At 42.3% G+C, this 15,673-nt stretch overlaps 1 protein-coding gene across 2 annotated transcripts in view; it reads left to right on the forward strand.

Annotated features, from left to right (window-relative positions):
- The window catches only part of LOC122799896 (E3 ubiquitin-protein ligase RNF14-like), a 692,373-nt gene that overhangs the window by 211,546 nt on the left and 465,154 nt on the right, over positions 1–15,673 (forward strand). For both annotated transcript variants that reach the window (XM_044069277.1, XM_044069278.1), the window contains exon 2: positions 1–2. This exon is cut by the window's left edge and continues 156 nt beyond it. In XM_044069277.1, coding sequence (XP_043925212.1) covers positions 1–2 — 2 coding nt within the window. The remainder of the gene's footprint in view (positions 3–15,673) is intronic.

Here is a 15,673-nt window from a genome sequence, read left to right on the forward strand (position 1 = left end):
TGGTAAGTTTAAATGTTAATGAATATTTATTTTATCCTTAATTCATTCACTGTAGTTTGCTTTGTACTGTATAGCAGAATCTTAAAATGTTGCAACACTTTTCATGGAGAGAAGGATGAGAACTGGAGTTTTGCTCAATAGGCCCGTGGTTGTGGTTGAGTTTGTAAAGAGTGCAGCTTTACTGTCATGTCCACGAAGGTTCACATTTGTAAATTTATGCAAATTAATCTGATCTATATTTCTCTCTGCTCTTTGAGAGACTAGCTAGGCCAAATCCCCATAAACATACCATTGCTGTTTATTGCTTTAGAATCATGACACAGAACATACAGTTTTTCTACATATCTGTCTATGTTTATCTATATCTATGTATATCTCTAGCTATATACATACATATATATATATATGTGTATATATATATATATATATATATATATATATATATATCAAGTAAAACACAGGGGTATATATATTTTTTAAAAGGCTACAGCGTCGAATAGCATCATTAGTTATTTACACGCAGCAGAGAAAATATATTGATAAGTAAGGGAAAAACATTCTTTTGCTACTTTGATTTTCAGAATTTTGAATTGTCAGGCTGCTATGTCACAGTTTATTCTGACTAAATGTGAAATTATGAGAAATGTTTTGTCTGCAGTTTCTTCTTGTGAGGAAAAATCTGCTTTAAATAATTTAATTTCTTATTTTGTTCAAATCACTACTCATTGTGTAGTGTGTGTTTTTGACTTAACTCATACTTCTTTCAGGGCTATGGCCACTGGCACTGTTTTGAGGAGATTTGCCTGGCTGTAGGGCCTGTGCTAGCATTTTGGGGGGCCCCCTGCAAATTTCAAGTTGGGGGCCTTACTCAGGAGAATATAAAGTGTGACCACATTGCAGTTACACCCCCTTCCTTGTCATCCAACCCTTTTTCACAATCACTATAGTGTTACTACATTCATGTCATTAAGAATTGGTGTGCCAAGGTGCACACACTGATTGGCATTTAGTACCAATGTTACATTATGACAAACCCCTGTACCACAGCAAGGTAGCCACTCAGAGGTGCATGTACATACTGACTGGCATTTAGTAGCAACAATACATTATGACAAATCGCTGTACCAGAGCAAGGTAGCCACTCAGAGGTGCATGCACACTGATTGCATACTCCTCAACTGCCCACATTTTCACAGAATGTCCAGCTTTGACTCATTCTTGGTCTGTTCCTCAAATGTTTTGATTTTCTGGATTTTTTGTGTCACATCAGTGAGGATTGACTTCACTAAATAATGACAGGCATTTGAGTTTGACTTCATATCCTTCAGAAAATGTATGGTAACACAAAACCTTTTATTTTAGAAACTTTTTAAGTTTATAAGAGGAATATTTAAAATTTGCCCTGAGTTTTGGGGCTGTCCCCCCATTACCTTTGGCTTTGCCCAGTTTTTTCATGCCAAGGGATTGAGAGCTATGACTGGCATTTAGTAGCAATGTTGTTACATTACAACAAGCCTCTGTACTGCATTAAGGTACCCAGTCCCACAGAGGTACACAAAGATACCCACACTGACTCTCGCACACAGCACAGACACAGAAGACAGACAGCAATATAGCAAGGCTGAACACAGACACCCACACAGACTCCCTCATGCAGGCCAGAGGCACACAAGACAGACAGCTACACAGACTCACACACAGGACAGACACCCATATATGATAAAGATAGCACTAGAGCAAGACTAAACAGACAAGACAGAGCTGCAGACTCTTGTACACAGGACAGACATGATAAAAACAGCACTACAGCAAGACTAAATACCCACACAGACTCCCATACACAGGACAGAGTCATACAAGGCAGACAGTTACACAGACTCCCATCCACAGGACAGACACCCACACAAGATAAAGACAGCGTTATAGCAAGACTGAACAGATAAGACAGACTGCTACAGCTACAGACTCTTACACAAGACAAACATGATAAAGACAGCAAAACTGAACACCCACACAGACTGCCATACACAGGACAGAGACACAAGACCCAGACAAAACTACTGCAAGACTGAACAGAGACTCACACAAGGCAGCACTACCACAGGACAGAATTGAGAAACCGCCGACTCTCAAACACAAGATAATGACAGCATTATGGCGAAATACAAGCAGAATTAGATAAACTGACCCCATCACACAAGACAGTTACTGACACGCAGAATAGTCACTGCTGAAGCACTCAAGACAGTAATGTGACAGACGTAGAAAAGACTACAGAAACAAGACATACAAGGGGAAACCATGGGGATTACTGATCCTGAGGCAGACAGACTCAAACCCAAAGAACCACATGAGAGAGCCATGGGGATCATTGAGTCTGAAACAGACAGACAGACACAAACAAAAAGAGAAACAGGTGACATCAAGACTGCCAGACTGATTTATCTTCAATGTGCAGTTAGCTCCTCAGCTTTTCTGATTGCTGCCACCTTTAGTGCCATTAGCAGTTTGTTCTTCCTGTGTTTATCCTGGCCTCACGACAAGTCCTGATGCTTTCAAATGTCCTGGCCTCACGATGAGTCCTGCCTTCCCATCTATCCTGGCCTCTTGACGAGTCCTGACACTTCCAACTGTCTTGGCCTCATGACGAGTCCTGCTGCTGTTAGATGTCTCAAATCCTGCTAGTTTCATCCTCCTTGTACTACTTGGTCCTACCTATTGGAGTAAGCCAAAAAATAAATCAGTGACTACACAGCATACTATACAAGCCAGGCTAAGGTGCTACCTGTATTTTACTGCCATGCAGCATTTTAAAAGATTATTGGAAAGGAAATATGAGCACATATCTAGGGTTTTAATGGGATCTTACAAATTTTCTTCCAGACAAAGTCCTCAGTGGGGCTGCCATGTGATACACTTTGTCCCACTTCATGCTCAGTTGAGAGCATTACATCTTGGTATGAAAGACCACTGCAAAATACATTTGGGTTAAGCAGAAAAACTGAAGCTGCTACACCAAGTTAGCGACGAGCTACACAATCCATGGTGCAATGCACACCTAACAAGAAGTGACCAGTTGATTCCATCTTGCACTGTAGGCAGAACTAAAGTGAAACAAGGACCAGTAGGTAAAAGAACTGCAGTGCAGGCATATAAACCAGAGAACTGACCAATTGATTCCATTGCACTGTAGGCAGAACTGAAGAGAAATGAGGACCAGTAGGCAAAAAAACTGCAGTGCAGGCATATTCCAAAAAGTCATGTTAGTATGACTACAGGCACAAAAGAATGAGCAACTTAATACTGAAAGTTGACCATAAAGACATGCTATACAGTAGGAACAATGAAATGTTTTACAACATTTCTGTTGACATCTGTTACTATTGTACAACAGACTGAAAAACTGTTGAGTAACAGTAACCAGTAGGCAAAAAGAACTGTAATGTAGGCAGTAGGCACAATTGAAGAGCATTATAAAATACATATTGCATAATGACTTCCATTGACATCAGTTACTATTGTACCCCAGGCAGAAAGACTGAAGAATGACTGACCAGTAAGCAAGTTAAGTACCAGTCACTGGAGGTGAACCTCAGCTTTCTCTACAAAATTCTCTCAATTTCTTCTCCTCCAAATGCATATAGCATTTTCATACACCTATCTACTACCTCAATCTCTTGGCACACAATTCTGATACAAACTCATTGTTAGATGGACTTGCTAGAAAACCTCTTATATGAGAGACATAATAGAAGTGCCAAGAAAACATCAAAAGACGGACATTCCCACCACCCAACCCCTCTTAGCACAAGAACTCTAGACAAAAGCATAAAGCCAGGGAATGTACCATGCATTAAGTGGAGGATATGAAATATGAAGTCCATTTTTCTAGCAGCTTCAGCCCTCAACATTGTGTTACATAATCATTTTGTGAGTGAGGAACAGACCAAAAATATCAGGCAAAAGTTCTACAACATTCTTCCAGACTCTACCCCCCCCCCCAATCTCTGATCACAATAATTCTAGTAGACAAAACCAAAAATAGTTGCATAATAAATTAATAACATCAAGGACAGTTTATGACATTGCTGTGATACACTAAGACATCAGTACATTCTGCAGAATTCTCACAGACCCCCCCCCACAATGTCTCAGCACAATAATTCTGCATGAAGCAAAAACAAATTTAAAACAAGACAAAGGCATAACATTAACAATGTGCTTATGCATTAGGTGACCCCATGTTTAAGAAATGAAAAAACAATACCAAGCAAGCATTTGAACACTGCAACATTCTCAACCCCTAACCATGCTCCCAACCTTTCAACACAGTAACTACAGACAAAGCACAAAGTCATAGAAGTCAGAGCATCAGGGATAGTTATGCACATTGCTGGTATACAATGTACTATCATAACAGGGTATCTGATGTTGTCTCTTTCATTCGTCCTCACCAGTGGGTCTTGGATACATCCTCAGATCAGATCTGGCCTTTCCAAAGACTGACACCTCATGTCTCGAGCTCCTCCCACTCCCACAATACCCTGTGACTCTACTAACTCCTGAGATCTTGTTTGCCGCCTTCTACAACAGACGTTATTGCTGTTGCTGTCTTGAGTTGGGATAAGTGGTTGTTAAGTCTTTTAACTTTTTTTTTACCTTTCTTACTTCCTCTATAAATATATTTAGCTTTTGTGTAGCTTAGCTTTTTTTCTCCCCTCCTACACTCCTTTTTAGTAGTAGTTAGTGTCAGGGCCTTTCCTCCTAGCCTTTCTGTTTTAAAAAAAAAAATAGATAGCCTTAATAGTGTGTGTGTGTGTGTGTGTGTGTGTGTGTGTGTGTGTGTGTGTGTGTGTGTGTGTGTGTGTGTGTGTGTGTGTGACCTTGTGTGTGTGTGTGTGTGTGTGTGTGTGTGTGTGTGTGTGTGTGTGTGTGTGTGTGTGTGTGTGTGTGCGCGTGCACGCGCACTGGTCTTGCGCTCCTTTTCTGGTGCTAACTGCTTGCTTGTGATGTGTCATGAGCATGGCAGATAAACCCACAGGTTTTAAGAGATGCAGCTCTTGTGGGCATAAAATTCCAAATTCAAATGCCCACAAGAGGAGTTTCTATTGCTTAGGTCCTGATCATCTGGCTCAGGATTGCAACATCTGTGGAGGGTTCAATCCCTGCTCCTTGGCGAACAGGAGGAAAAAATTGATCCTTAAGGGTTTATTGCCAACCTTTGGAAATCAGACCAACAGGCCTGGTTATTCCAAGGAGCATAAAGATACAAAGAAACCAAAGAAATGAGCCCTCTCAGCCTCCCGGGGGGTATCATCTCTCCTGTCTGAAAAGTGGTCAGAATTATTGAATTGACCCAAGAAAAGCTAGACTCTCTGATCTGAGAGGTTTCTTGGATCAGACACTATTTGCACCAGACGTTCCTTCTCCCAAGATCCATGTCACTCTTCATCCCAAGATTTTTGATCTGAAAGGGTCTTCAGATCTCATAGAAATTGCGGAGATCCACAGCTCTCTTTCTACCTCAGATCCGAAGAACTCAGACAATAGGTCTCTGAGCCTTACTCACTTCCCGGCTAGGTCCGGCCATTCATCCATATCCTCCAGGTCTTCCTGGATGGCCCAATCCAAGATGGACAGGATGATATGGAGCTTGCTGAAGGCTCAGATTGAGATGGGGCTGTTGCACTCTTCATCCCATCTTGGATCCTTGAGAGCCCCATCACTGCTAATGGCCTGTCCTCTTCCAGTCTGACCCTCGGCTTTGGAAGCCCAGGATTCGGGTACACAGAGAGAGATGTCTTTAGTGGGGAATAGTCCTTTCTTTGACTCCAGCTGTGTCCCAGACCGGCTCAGCACCTTTGCTGCCAGAGCCGAGTGGGTCCCAAACCAGAGATATCAGCACCGACTCTGAGAGGCTGCTCTTGGCTCCTACCTGGTCAGATCTGTCCCTTCCTTTCGAGGTTTCGGCTTTTGATAGCTTGGGGCCGGTGTCCATTGGAGCCTTAGGATCCGGGATGGTGTCTGCCTTCTCTCCTCAGATAGTTTCGGCTCCTAGGAGGCAAGCAGAAGAATCCTCCAGTCTGTTGGCTTTCCAGGTAGCAAAGAAGGCATTCCGTAGATCTAGAGCTACTCTTCCCTCTCCACCGGTTCCAACTCAGCTCCCATTTGATCTGAGCCTTGCAACCGTATGTCCTGTCCTTGGTCAGCCTGCCCAAGAGGCCCTCCAGGCTTCCCCTTTACAAGTGGTCCCACATTTTTCCAAGTCCTCTTCTGAGTCTCCCGCAGAGGAAGTATCTAGGAAGAAAACATGCAAGTGGAGGCATGTAGACTCCCCATTGGATTCCCTAACTGAAGACACTGATTTCAGTGAAGGAGAGGGGTCCCCCTGGTCTCCACCCAAGAAGATCACCTTTGGAGATATTTTAGAGATTGTGAAATGAAAGGGTGGGTAGTCTGCCCAATCCCCTTTTTCTGATGAATTGATCTTTCTGGAGGCCTTTGTCATGGGCCCATCTATGTCTTGGGTCTCCACTGGCGATGAACTTATTGACCTGGTGTCCCATCAGGCTTGCAAGGAACCTGACACCATGGAACCCATTCCCAAGTGAGTGGATACATATTTGAGCCATCCTGTTGACCGTCTTCACTGGAGTAAGGGCATCCCAGTTGATGCTATCGTAGTGTCAGCAGCCACTAAGAAGGAGCTGACAGAACAAAGCTTTACTGTCCACCCCCCCAAACAAGGAGTCTTGGGTGCTGGACAGACATGGGAAGCGTGTTTACACCTCAGCCCACTTTTTCTATGAGAGTGTTAAATTATATGGCCCATTTTACTCGTCCACAAAGGGACCTGGTTCAGGAGCTTACCAACTCCCTTTCAGGGTCCATGTCAGCAGAGGACCTCCAGAAAGTGTCTCCCCAACTGGTCACCCTACCTTCCCTAGTCAGTTCCTCAAAGAGGCTGATTTCCAGCACGGAGGAAGGCAACTCACAAGTGGCCATAATGGGCATAGCCCTTAGGAGACATGCCTGGTTGAGACTTTGTGGGTTTGCAGAATGCTTCAAGGTGTTTTTTTACTAATGCCCTGTTTAAAGGTTCCCCCTTGTTTGGTCCATTGGTCAAGGAGACACTCACCTGCAGTGAACAATAAGGAAAGACCATATCTGCCATAAGGATCAAGTTTTCTTCCTCACAAAGGACCTTCTGCAGGAACCAATGTAGTGGGAAGAAGATGTGGTTCAAGAAATCACAGTGTCCTTTCTAGGAGTCTCACGAGGACTCCTCGTCCAGAGGCAGAGGACGAGTATTTAATGGAAGGCACTGCCCCAGGGGCAAAGGGGTCTGTAGAATTAGGGTTTTAGAGAACCTTTCTCAGACAAGCCCTATCAGTGCTCTGGAAGCATTGTCCAACTGTTGTACTCTAGAGACAGTTGGGGGAAGATTTTCCTTGCACCTGGATGCCTGGACAAAGATAACAAACAGCTGGGTGCTGGACATAATATCCAGAGGATACTACATTCCCTTTTCCCTTCCTCTGCCCACCAAAAGAAGGCTGCCCAATGTACCACCCAGTCAGAGGGAGAAGGCCCTTCAAGAGGTTCAGAAACCTCTGGAAAAAAGAACCATCCAAGAGGTCCCAACCACACAGCAAGGATGCTTCACTTATTCATGCTTCTGTTTGGTGCCAAAAACGACAGGGGACCTAAGGCCTATATTGGACCTGAGCAAATTGAATCTGTTTGTCAAGAAATCAAAGTTTCGCATGGTGACAGTTCAGTTTATTCTGCCTCTACTACACAAGGATGGTTGGATGGGCTCTGTAGATCTCCAGGGTGCATACTATCACATAAAGATCCACAGACACTGTAGGAAACACTTGCACTTCCAGCTGGCAGCCAATCATTATCAGTTCAGAGCACTGCCCTTTGGACTCACCACAGCCCCCTGCGTGTTTATCAAATGTATGTAAGTGGTGGCAGCTCACCCGAGACTGCAAGGATTCCAGCTGTTTCCGTACTTGGACAATTGGCTCCTAACTGCAACTACAAAGCATCAGCTGGGTCAAACGGTACAATACCTATCACATTTATTCAGCCAGCTGGAGATTACTATAAACACAACAAAGTCAGATTTGATCCCTGTTCAGACAACAGAACTCATTGGCTCGAAGTTGAAATCTGTCACACAGGTAACATCCTTACCCACTCACAGGGTGCTGTCTCTCAGACAACAAGTTCAGTCCTTGCTAGACACACCCAACCCCCCAGCAACTGTTGTCTTGAAAGCCCTGAGTTCCATGTCAGCCGCTATCTTACTGATCCCGCTAGCAAGATTTTTCATGAGAGTGTTCTGTTTCTTGTTCTACAGTGTTCAGTTTCACCCATTGAGTCGTCGGATCAAACTGTCTGAAGTCTGCAGACGATATCTTCAGTGGTGGCTTGTCACAACTGACCTTTATCTAGACAGGCCTTTCTCTCTTCCCCCTTCAATGGCCACAGTGACCATGGACACCTCCTTGTTGGGGTAGGGATGCATTATCAAGGTAGATTCGTTCAAGGCATGTGGTCCCCAACAGAGACCAAATTGCACATCATCGTCCTGGAGATGAGAGCAATCCTCCTATAGCTGCAAGTCTTTCAGGAATGCCTGCCACTGGGAATGATAGCAATTCACTCAGACAACATGTCAGTCATCTGGTATATCAACAAGCAGGGGGCACCCATTCATACCCTTTATGCAGAGAGGCCATGAGAGTGTGTGGGGATGGGAGATCTCTTCCAACTGCCTTCTCCTTGCAATGCACATTCCAGGGAAGACCAACGTATTAGCAGGCAGACTAAGCAGATCCATCTCGAGTCCACACGAGTGGTCCCTTAACCAAGCAGTAGCGGATCAAATTTTCAGCCACTGGGAGCTACCTTGCTGTGACCTCTTTGCTTCCCCCCTGAACAACAAATGCAGCAAGTACTTCGCTCTTATCCCTCCAAAGGGGGAGTCACCCAGGGATGCTGTAGTCCATGATTGGTCCTCTGGTCTCCTGCATGCTTACCCTCCAATTCTCCTGATTCCAAAAGTTCTGCAGAAAGCCAGCAGATTTGAAAAGTGCTCTAATTTTCATTGCCCCCTTCTGTCCTCATCAGGTATAGTTCCCCCTTCTCTGGCTCACAGCAGGTATCCACCATGGATACTGGATCCCAGACAGGATCTGATATCTCATCCAGCGGAACTTCACCCACCCAACCTCAGATCCCTAAGACCGACTGTTTGGTTTCTCCTCTTCTAATGATTTTAAGGCAGTCCATGCTAGCTTCCCAGTCCATAACACAATACTTGCTTTGCAGAAGCTTTCTACCAAAAAAAAGAAATTTTCCATTTGGGCCCCAGACAGGAAAATGGACCCCTTTTCAGTTCCATTTTCTGCCATTCTCCTCTTCCTAAGCTCACTCTTCCATCAAGGAGCTAGTTTCTCCATGATTAAGTTGCAACTGGCAGTGATTGGCAATATTCATGCTACAGAGAACCTAGCACCCATCTCCACCACCAGACTGTGTAAGGCTTTTATGAAGGGAATTTTCCTACTCAGGCCCCCCCATTAAGGATCCTTCTCCACCGTGGGACCTGACCTTGGTTTTGCAAGGCCTCACTCAGAAACCTTTTGAACCAGCTGCCTTCTGTGATCTAAAGTTTTTGTCTTAGAATACTATCTTCTTGTTGGCAATTACTTCCACCAAGAGGGTATCAGAACTTCAAGCCTTGTCTTCAAAGCTGCCATACGTAAACTTTTTCAACGATAGGGTTTCCTTGAGAACAAACCCTTCCTTTATGCCTAAAGTAGCCACAGAAAAATCTTAACCAATCTAGCCATCTGCCAGTCTTTTTCCCTAACTACTCCAGCAAGGGTGAGTACATGCTTCATTTACTCAATGTTCATAGACAACTACATTTCTGTCTGCACAGAATGTAGGACTTCAGAAAATCAGAACAGTTATTCATTTCCTTTTTACTCAGTTGTTTAGGCAGAGCAGTGTCAAAAATAATTCTGGCGAAATGGATTACTAGCTGTAGATTCTCTATTTAGTCATTGAAAGGGATACCAGTTTCCCATTCCGCAAGAGTGCATTCCACACAGTCAATGTCTACTTCCTTGGCTTTTTTGTCCAGGACATCTTTTGTCCAAATTTGTGCTGCAGCAACCTGGTTGAATCCACATACCTTTGTTTCTCAATACAAATTGGATGTCATCTCCAGGAATAGAGCATCCTTTGGCTCACAGTGCTCAGACACATCATTCCATAAGGGCCAACCAAGGAACCATGTAGCTGGGGACTGTGACCCAGTACTGAGAACGAATGAAAGAGACAACATCAGTTTAAGAAGTTATGTACTTACCATAACTTGGTATCTGTGTTGTCTTCTTTCATTCGTCCTCACATCCCACCCTACCTTCCCCTTTCATTTTCTCAGGAAGTACCTGGAGGACTCCAGAATCCATAGGTTCCTAGTCTTGAGATGCAGGTGGGTAATGCTATTGTACAAAGTTTCATTCAGCTTGTTTACATACTGATATTCATATATTGGTATATATATATATATATATATATATATATATATATATATATATATATATATGTATTTATGTATTATTCCTTCTGTTGGGTCATCTGTTTGGCAAACTCGATCTGAGTAGTTAGTGGAGTCACAGGGTATTATGGGAGTGGGAGGAGCTCGACACATGAGGTATCAGTATTTGGAGAGGCCAGATCAGATCTGAGGACTGATCCAATACCTAGTAGTGAGGACAAGTGAAAGAAAACAACACAGATAGCAAGTTATGATAAGTACGTAACTTCTAGTTGCATTAGTATACACTGAAACATCCAAACATTCTGCAACATTCTCACAGCCGCTAACCCCCATCCCAATATTAGACATTTTAAACAATGTACTTATGAATTAATAAAAATGGTAGAACATATTTTGCAGTAGCATGCATTGCGTGAACTCAATTTTTGATGAGGATCAGAACAAAAATACCAGGCAAATATCTAACTGTGCATTAGCATGCATTAAGACAACAGTACATTCTGTGGAATGCTTACAGCCCCTAACTCCCAGTGTTTCAGCACAATAATTCTGGGTGAAGTGGAAAAGTAAAAACAAGACAAAGGTATAACATTAGCAACATGTTTATACATTGTGTGACCTCAGTTTAAGAAACAAAAAATGCCAGGTAAATGTTTAAACACTTTGCACCATTCTCACAGCCCCCAACCATGCTCCCAACCTCTCAACACAATAACTACAGACAAAGCAAATAAGTATAGTAAAGCAAAGTCGTAGCATCAGGGATAGTGATAAACATTACCCGTATACACAGTACTAGCATAATAGGGCTTGCATTAGTATACATTAAATCATCCATACAGTTTAACATTCTCACAGCAGCTAATCCCCCCTCCCAATATATTAGGCATTTTAAACAATGTACTTACAAATTAATAAAAATAGTAGAACATTTTGCAGTAGCATGCTTTGCATGAACCCACATTTTTGATGAGGAATAGAACACAAATACCTGGCAAACATCTAATTGTGCATTAGCATGCTCTGTACATGCTCTAGAATGCTCACAGCTCCTAACCCCCAATGTCTCAGCACAATAATTCTGGATGAAGTGGAAAAGTAAAAACAAGACAAAGGCGTAACATTAACAACATGCTTCTACACTGCGTGACCTCAGTTTAAGAAACAAAAAATACCAGGCAAGCATTTAAACACTGTGTACCATTCTCATAGCATTCAACCACGCTCCCAATCCCTCAACACGATAACTACAGACAAAGCAAAAAAGTATCATAAAACAAAGTCGTAGCATCAGGGATAGCTGTAAACATTACTGGTATACACAGTACTAGCATAACAGGGTTTGCATTAGTATACATTAAAACATCTATACATTCTGTAACATTCTGACAGCCACTAACCCCCCTCCCAACCTCTCAACACAATAATTCAGGACAAAGCAAAAAGTTACAGAACACAACTGTAGCATCAGTGATAGTTGTAAACATTACTGGTATACACAATAAAATATTAGTTTAACAGGGTTTATACTGGCATACATTAAAACAAAATCTTTACATTCTGTAACATTCTCACAGCCACTGTCCCCCACTTCCAGTCTTTTAGCACAATTATAGACAAAACAAAATTATAGACAGAACAAAAATAAAATAGCATTCTTGTGCAAGCCTGACTAAAAAGACTATATCAAATCTGAACATTAATTATTAGACAAGCCTCCCTTTCTCAATCTCTTAGCAGAAGAATGCTGGACAAAAATAAAATGAAACTGTTACAATCACAGCCCCTCACTCCCCCAGTCCTTTTAGCACAAGAACTCTGCCCCAAAAAATAATGCAGTCATCTCTTTAGGTTACCCCCCAAAAAAAAATAGTTAAACCCAAAAACTTACCTTTATGCAGTTAATAGAAGGCTGCTACTAATCCTCTGTTCCCTCTTCATGATTGTAGACTGCCCTGATGCTTACTTCTCCTCTACAAAGCCCAGACAAGTTTAGGCCTTTTGAATTGCCCTTAAAGACAGTTGTTCAGACCTTTTAGAAATTACCATTACAAGGGCAGTTGAAAGTACCTTGGCTTGTCCATTGACCACAATTACTCCTGTAAAGCTTGAATCTGCCGTCTGTTTTCCATTCGCCATCCTCACACTAGTAATCCTCAGCTCCAAATGTTCAGCAGCCACCAAAACTCCTCTCTTGAAAAAACAAGAAGAGAAGTAATGCTTCTACCTACACTTGCTTTTTTACAAGCCGTTGACTTTGGTCCTTGAAAAGCACTTCCTATCAGGTCCTTGCTTCTTCACTTCCCAGTAAAAAAAAAAAAAAAACTTGCTTGCCCGGTTGCTGCAGCCAGTCAGATCCCTTGCTTCACTAAGACCTGATTGAATGCAGCTTACTGACAAATCAAAAAAAAAAAAAAAAAAAAAAAAAAAAAACGGAAAAAAAGTTTGGAATAGCGAGGTGGCATCACGGGCGTCCAGGAGGTGCCGAGGCAGAACATACAGACAATAACAGAATGCCGCATTAGTGTACTGTACTATTTTATTTGTTTTTATACGAGTTGACTATGACAAAAAGAGCAGATATGACAAACAGAGCAGATGGAGAAACCTGTGGCTGCTGCATGGGGGCTCTCATTCACTGGGACATAATTGGTGGCTCTCTGCTTCTACCTAATGCTGGCTGAGTTCTTAGAACCACCCAGATGATGTAAAAAATGAGATTTTGCAGTTTTCTTTGGATAGAGATTTATTTTTTGATTCCTCTGCAGCAAGGTTAACCCCACTTGTGGAAGATCATGTTTGCCAGTGACTGATTCAGAGACCACCCGTGAGAGATCAGTACAGTTCTGTTGAGCCTGTCCACTAGAATGTTGGACTCCCCCAGAATGTGTGCTACGAGCAAACGTTTGGTAGAGATCTCCCATTGCCACACTCTCATTGCTTCTTCAGATAGTGGGTAGGATCTGGTTCCCCCTTACTTGATGATGTACCATACTACGGACATATTGTCTGTCAGGATTGCAGTTGCCCCGGAGGTAAAAAGCTGTATAGTGCTTGCAACTCCAGAAGTATCACTGTCATTTCTGGGACATTGATGTACCTCCACAGTAGGCTAGCAGCTTGCCTCCACTGAAGGTGTTTGACTCTGCTGTGGCCATAGCTTGTTCCTCAAACCACTCATCTTTTACCCTGTAACCCTCTGGTGTGGCACCTACAGCCACTTTGGACCAGGGGTTAGCCACGTTGTCTGTGGGTGTTGGGAGTCCTCTCAGTGGGCAAGGGAGAACCACTGCTGTCAGCCCTGGGAGAGGAAACAGGGAAGACTTCCCTGTTTGGTCTGAATGTTGCGCCCATATCTGGGGAAGCTGCTGCTGCTGCCATTATTAACGCTGTTGGCCACATTTTTTTCTGTCAAAAAGAAGCAGAAAACTAAACATGTATCTACTGTTACTCATATTTCCTTAGACAGGAGTACTTTACTGGGTCAGGCTCAGGGCTTTAGTCAGGCTGTTGGTCCTTCTTATAATGTGGTTTCTGTTACAAGAAGGAGGGATACCTTTTTTCTGAAGAGATTCAAGATTCTGAATCTGAACAGAAAGATGAAAGGACTGATACAGGATGTTCTCTTCAGTTTTCTCAGCCAGTCTCAGAGGAGAGCTCACTTTCTGATATTCTCTGTGGGAGTTTTTGTCTGAGACTATTTCCAGAATGCGCTAGTGTTTTTCAGTGGAAGAACACTGAGGTTTCTCAGTCCCTCAGAAAATATTATGAGCTGTTACAGAAGGAATTTCCAAAATCTTCAGCAATTCCCCCAGTTCTGTCACCTTTGGAGGATGTATGTGTCATTGCCTGCATTTTTCCTGGCAGTCAGCAAGCTACCCATATAAAGGCAGATAGTATGTCTAAAGTTCCTCACTGTTACCAAACCTGACCCAACAGCTATAGCTTTAGTTACTCTTACTGCTGCTTAAGATTTAGTTTATTCCAATCCTACTCTTTCTGACCATTGATAAGTATGGGAAAAAAGCATATTATTTTGCAACTTTGAGTTTCAGAATTTTGAATAGTCAGGCTCCTATGTCACAGTTTACTCTAACTATGAAATTATGAGGAATGTTTTGCCTGCAGTTTCTAATTGTGAGGAAAAATCTGCTTTAAATAATTTAATTTCTTCTCTTGTTCTAGTAACTACTTGTTGTATACAGTGTATGTTTTTGACTCAATTGATACTTCTTTCAGGGATATGGCCACTGGCACTGTTTTGAGGAGATTTGCCTCGCTGAGTTCTTAGAACCTTCCAGATGATGTGAAAAATGAAATTTTGAATTTTCCTTAGGGTAGAGATTTATTTTTTGATTCCTCTGCTGCAGAGGATATCAAAATGTGTTATGAAATAGGTAAGTTGATACAGGGAATCTGATATGATTTTTCAGCACTCCTTTCTCAAATGTTCTAAGGCATTCTGTAACCTCTCATCCAATTTTGGCAATAAATAAATAAATAAACCACCTCAACAAAATGCTGGTAAATAAATGATTTGATGTCTTTTTCATCTGTTCTTAAACTGATGGGTCTCAGATCCAGCCTTGGCCGCTTCGATAGACTTAGGCTGTGCAGCTCGAGCTACTCCCCCTTACCCAGAATTCTGTATTTTCCTGAATTACCCCAGATCTCATTTGCCACTTCATTGATTGGATGTGATCACTGTTACCTTGAGTGGATCATGGGTTAGATAAGTACATTTCTATTTATCTTGGTCGCCTGTTTTTCTCTTTCTTCACCCCCCCCCCCACATTTTTTGCTAAAAACGATTTAAAGTTTTAAATTTCTACTATTTTCCTTATCTCTTTATCTCCACTTGTAGTTATCAGGCCTTGTGCCCCATTATTGCCTTCTTGTCACCTGTTTAGTACTACTTTTAGTACCATTGTCTGTATTTCTTTCACTATTGTATACCTTTAAAGGTATTTCTAATACCATAGTTTTTTTTTTAAAACAAGAAACATCTTTATTACATTATCATGTATGACATAGGCAATGTTACATTTATATAAATGAAAATAAACCATAGCAACACAATCTCAG

This window comes from Protopterus annectens, chromosome 4.part0 (assembly GCF_019279795.1).
Source record: "Protopterus annectens isolate FY-2018-M chromosome 4.part0, PAN1.0, whole genome shotgun sequence".
In the NCBI taxonomy this organism is placed as follows: domain Eukaryota; kingdom Metazoa; phylum Chordata; order Ceratodontiformes; family Protopteridae; genus Protopterus; species Protopterus annectens.